The sequence below is a fragment of the Phyllostomus hastatus genome, unplaced genomic scaffold (assembly GCF_019186645.2).
Source record: "Phyllostomus hastatus isolate PE091 unplaced genomic scaffold, TTU_PhHast_1.1 phas_contig_113, whole genome shotgun sequence".
NCBI classification, from domain to species: Eukaryota; Metazoa; Chordata; class Mammalia; order Chiroptera; family Phyllostomidae; genus Phyllostomus; species Phyllostomus hastatus.
The window spans coordinates 12,938,672-12,942,861 of record NW_025333530.1 but is presented as its reverse complement, the minus strand read 5'-3'; the positions used below and the strand labels follow the sequence as shown (position 1 = coordinate 12,942,861).

The 4,190-nt window shown below is 54.9% G+C and overlaps 1 protein-coding gene across 1 annotated transcript; it reads right to left on the bottom strand.

Moving 5' to 3' along the window:
- Positions 1–284: 284 nt before the first annotated feature.
- On the bottom strand, positions 285–1,835 carry APOC3 (apolipoprotein C3). The gene is given in 3 exon segments (XM_045837467.1): positions 285–528; positions 1,499–1,622; positions 1,790–1,835. Coding segments are annotated over 3 exon segments (414 nt in total).
- Between the last annotated feature and the right edge of the window lie 2,355 nt (positions 1,836–4,190).

Here is a 4,190-nt window from a genome sequence, read left to right as displayed (position 1 = left end):
GTAACCGACACAGAGTACACATTCAAGTCCCATTGTACAGCATTTGATAGGTTATCAAAGTGTTGTCAAGCCTATGAGCCTGTTTGCTCCTCCACACAAACCTGTCGAGGCAGGCAGGGTAAGTAGTGTTATTCCTACCTAACGGATGAAGAAACTTGGACCCAGACACTAAGAGGTGGGAACCATACTAGCCCTAGGCCTGCTCAGGCCCACACCTGCCTGCAGAACAGCCCGGCCGTGCCCAAGCCCAAATATATGCGGCATGTGCAGCTTTTCGTCCAGATTTATTGGGAGGACAGCATGCCTGGGTGTGGGCCAGGTCTGGGGGTGGGATGGGAGGACACAGAATGCTGTCCCTCTCGTGTGAACTTTAGGAGCTGGTAGGATGGATGGACACACAGACTCAGGGTCTTGAGGTCTGAGGCTGCTGGTGCGGCCTCGGGGGTTGAATCCCAGAAGCTGGAGAACGTGCCCATAAGTGTACTCCCATCATCTTTCGGGGACCTGAAGCCATCTGTCATCCATCCCCTGGGGGGTAATCAGTAAGGAGAAACAATATAGGTGAGGACGAGAGGGGGTCCCCACAGAACCCCACCTCTCCCCTCACCCTCTCAACCTCACCCAGCAACACCCCTGAGACCTTAGGCAGGGTCCCCTGCAGCTTCACCCAGGCTTGTTACCAGGTTGGACAGATACTTGTGCCCCCACTGTTCTGGGGCGAACTGGAGAGGAGCGGCTGGGCGGGAGGATGTGTAAGGTCAGGTCTGCGATTCTGTCCTAGACAAACGTCGCCCCAAGAATTATACAACCTGGTGGCTCTGAGTGAGATAAAGCAGAGGGAGACAGTTTCTCATTTGGAAAGTCATCACCGGATTTGTTGGCTATATGATCTGGGGCAGGTCACTTAACCTCTCTGAGCCTTGATTTTTGCATCAGCACAATGGAGAAAATAATACCTACACCACAGTCAGTTCTGAGGACTGACAGCGTTTGTGAATATGCTTCTGCTGCATAAACGCCAGCCAATGCTGGTGGCATGGAGGCGGGAGGAGCGGCTGGCAGGCAGGGCAATGTGGTAGAGGAAGGACAGGCCCAGCGCTTGGACCTAGACACACACATGGACACACACACTGGGCTGAAATGAGGTTGGGGGAGTGTCCCAGCCGAACTGCTGGCCAGGCTGTCAGAAGAGGAAAATGGAAGTGAGGCCTCAACTGGCCTTCCTTGGAGCCGCGTAGGGCACCTGAGGGAGAAAGGAGAGATGGCAAAGAGAGACTATGCCAGGGGGGATAGAGGCCTCCATTGTCTCTCCAAGGCAGCCCGAAAAAGCCCTGTGAGGGAGCCCTGTTTTGTAGACCAGGAGGGCATGGAGGCTCAGAGAGGTGCAGGTCCAGGATGGGTGCGGAAGAGCCACGGCCCCACTACTGGGGCTGTCACCAAGTCAGGGGCAGGTGGGGGCAGAGGGAGCTGGCACCTAGGATGGGAAGTGAGGGTGTACCTGGCCTGCTGGGCCACTTGGGACTCCTGTACACTGGTCAGTGCGTCCTGGGCTCTTTTGCTGGCTTGCTGCACGTAGCCATGCATGAAGCCCAAAAGGGAGGCATCCTGTGCCTCCACAGCTCCTGCAAAAACAGTAGGGTTGAGTAGGTGGATTAGCCTCTGGGGAGTCCTTGGCTCCTGCCCAGCACCCATCATGATCCAGGATCATCAGGCCACCTCCCAAGGGTTCCCTGGGTCAGAACCTATCCACCCCCACCTGTCCCCCACCCAGTCCCCAGAAACTGGTTACAGACAGAAGCCAGGAGGGCAGCCATGAGGAGGGTCCAGGGCTGCATGGTACCTTTGTTCCTGAAGGGATGTGTCTTATGAGGTATGCTCCAGGTTCCTGGGGAAGTGGTGTGGCCCCTAGGGTGAAACTGGAGCTGGGAGGAGTCAGGCAGAGAGAGGGCCTGCTCCCTTGCTACCTAATATGGGGAGATGAGGGGCTTTCAGACAGGACACTCAGGGAGCCACAGCCCAGAGGCAGAGAGGTGCGGGCTGCAGCAGAAAACCTATCAGACTAGGAATCAGGACATCTGGGTTCTGGCCTTGTTCCTGCCACTAACAAGCTGTGTGACTCTGGGTGGACTTCTGCCCCTCTCCAGGCCTCAGTTTTTCTGTCTGCCATAGGACCATAGGACTGGAGTATCTAAGGCTTCTCCTAGTCCTAAACATGCAGGACGAGGGCAAAGTGTGCAGATCAGGAGGCACTTCCAGTCCCAGCTCTGCCACTACACTCTATGTAGCTTTGGGCAAGTGACCTCCTTTCCATGGGCCTCACTTTCCCCCAGTGTGCAATCCAAGGTGGGGACCACTCATCAAGCCCCAAGTCTTCCTTGGCCCTAGCAAGCTCCTCTCCAGGCTTTGCTGGCTGGGCCGGCAGGGACCCTCCTCTGCCCCTCTTCGTCCTGCTCTCTTGTGCATGCCCACCCCCTCCCCAGGGGCACTACCTGGAGCAGCAGCTTCTTGGGAGGGATTGAGAAGGCAGACAAGAGGGCTCTGATCTGTTTTATATTGTCCCCAGGGCAGTGGACACTGAGGATCTGGTGAGCTGGACAAAGGTCACCTGTGGATCATTCTAGACCAGGGCCTAAGGCAGGATGACCAGGTGCAGCCAGGCCTGCTGGGAGAGTTGGGAAATCTCTAGAAGGCTGTGGGTGCCGTGCCACTCTCCCATTACCCAGATGGGTTCAGGAACAGGGGCTATGTGGAGCCTGGAAAGACCCCATTCCTTTCTAGCAGCCTGGCTCCCCAGGGTGCAACTGGTGAGATGGGAGAGGGTCTTAGGGGATAAGCCAGGGGCCTCAGGACCCACCTTAGCCTTTCACACTTGGTCCTCCCTCCCCATCCCCAAACACTGAAAACAGCCTGGCTAGGGTGTGGAGGTGGGGTCAAAGGGTAATGGAGTTCTTCTACTTGGAAACAACACAGGGCATTGGGTGGGGGTGTCTAGAGGAAGTCACAGAAGACCTACGGGCAGAGGCTTATGTGAAGGTGGTGACACAGTTGAGTTCACTGGGCCCCCCTCCCCAGCATCTCCATCTCTAGCTTCAATCCCAGTGCTGCTTACCCAGAAGTCTCTCCGAGCTGGCCCAGGGCATGGGGCTGGTGGGAGAAGGGCCAAGGTCACTGGGAGCCCGAGGCCTTTACCCTGCCCTTCCTCCCCTCTCCTCACCTTGCCCTCTAGACCCACTGATAACATTCCCTGGGACAGGTGCTGGGCTCCTGGTTGGGGCCCTGCCCAAACTATGGCAGCTGGGATCAGTTCCCAGTGCTGAGTACCTCTCACTTCAGATTCCTCAGCTTGGAAATAGCACTGCTGGCTGGGTGGGCAATGGAAAGAAATCAAGGTTTTGGAGAGGCCCATCTGGTGGGGAGAGGGCACAGAGAAGCTCTGCAAGGGCAGTTGGCTGTTCAGGGAGAAACCTCAGGCCCTTGTTGTGGGGAGTGTCTCCTGGGCCCACACTGTGGGGGCCGTGGCCTGCGTGACAAAATCAGGGAACTTCTGAGTTCTGGATGCTAAGATTTTGGAACCAAGAATCCTAGGTTTAAGCAATGCCTTTGGTGTTTACTCATGTGATCCAGGGCTAGAGATCTAACATCTCAGAGCCTCCATTTTCTCCTCTGTAAAATGGGGATAGAATACTGATATGCCTGCGCTGTAATGAAAAGTACAGGAGATATGTACAAAGCAGCCAATCCATGAAGGGGCTCAGTAAATCTCTCTCCCTTCCTCCAAATACCTTGCCCTTCCCCTGACAGCACAGCCTAGAGGTAGGAGTACTTCCGATGTAGAAACTGGGCTTTTATTTTGGCAGGCAGCCACTCTCTCAGGAAGAAGTAACTAACCCCAGTGTGAAATGAGAGGCCTAAAAAAATGACCTGGCCCTACGCTCAGAATTCTTCATCCATGGCTGAGGCTTGAAATTCCTCTGTTAGAGACTCATTCCTTTGGCTTACACCTTGTTTTCTGTTAAAATACAATCATTCAAATTCCCATAAAGTAGGCATTATTAATTCCATCTTGTAGTAAGAAACCTAAGACTCAAAGGGGTGGAGACGTTCTCAAGTGCAGAGAGCCCATCAGTGGTAGAACTAGGGAACAGAATTCGGGGCTTCTAACACCCATGCTGGTACCAAACAGCTTGGAA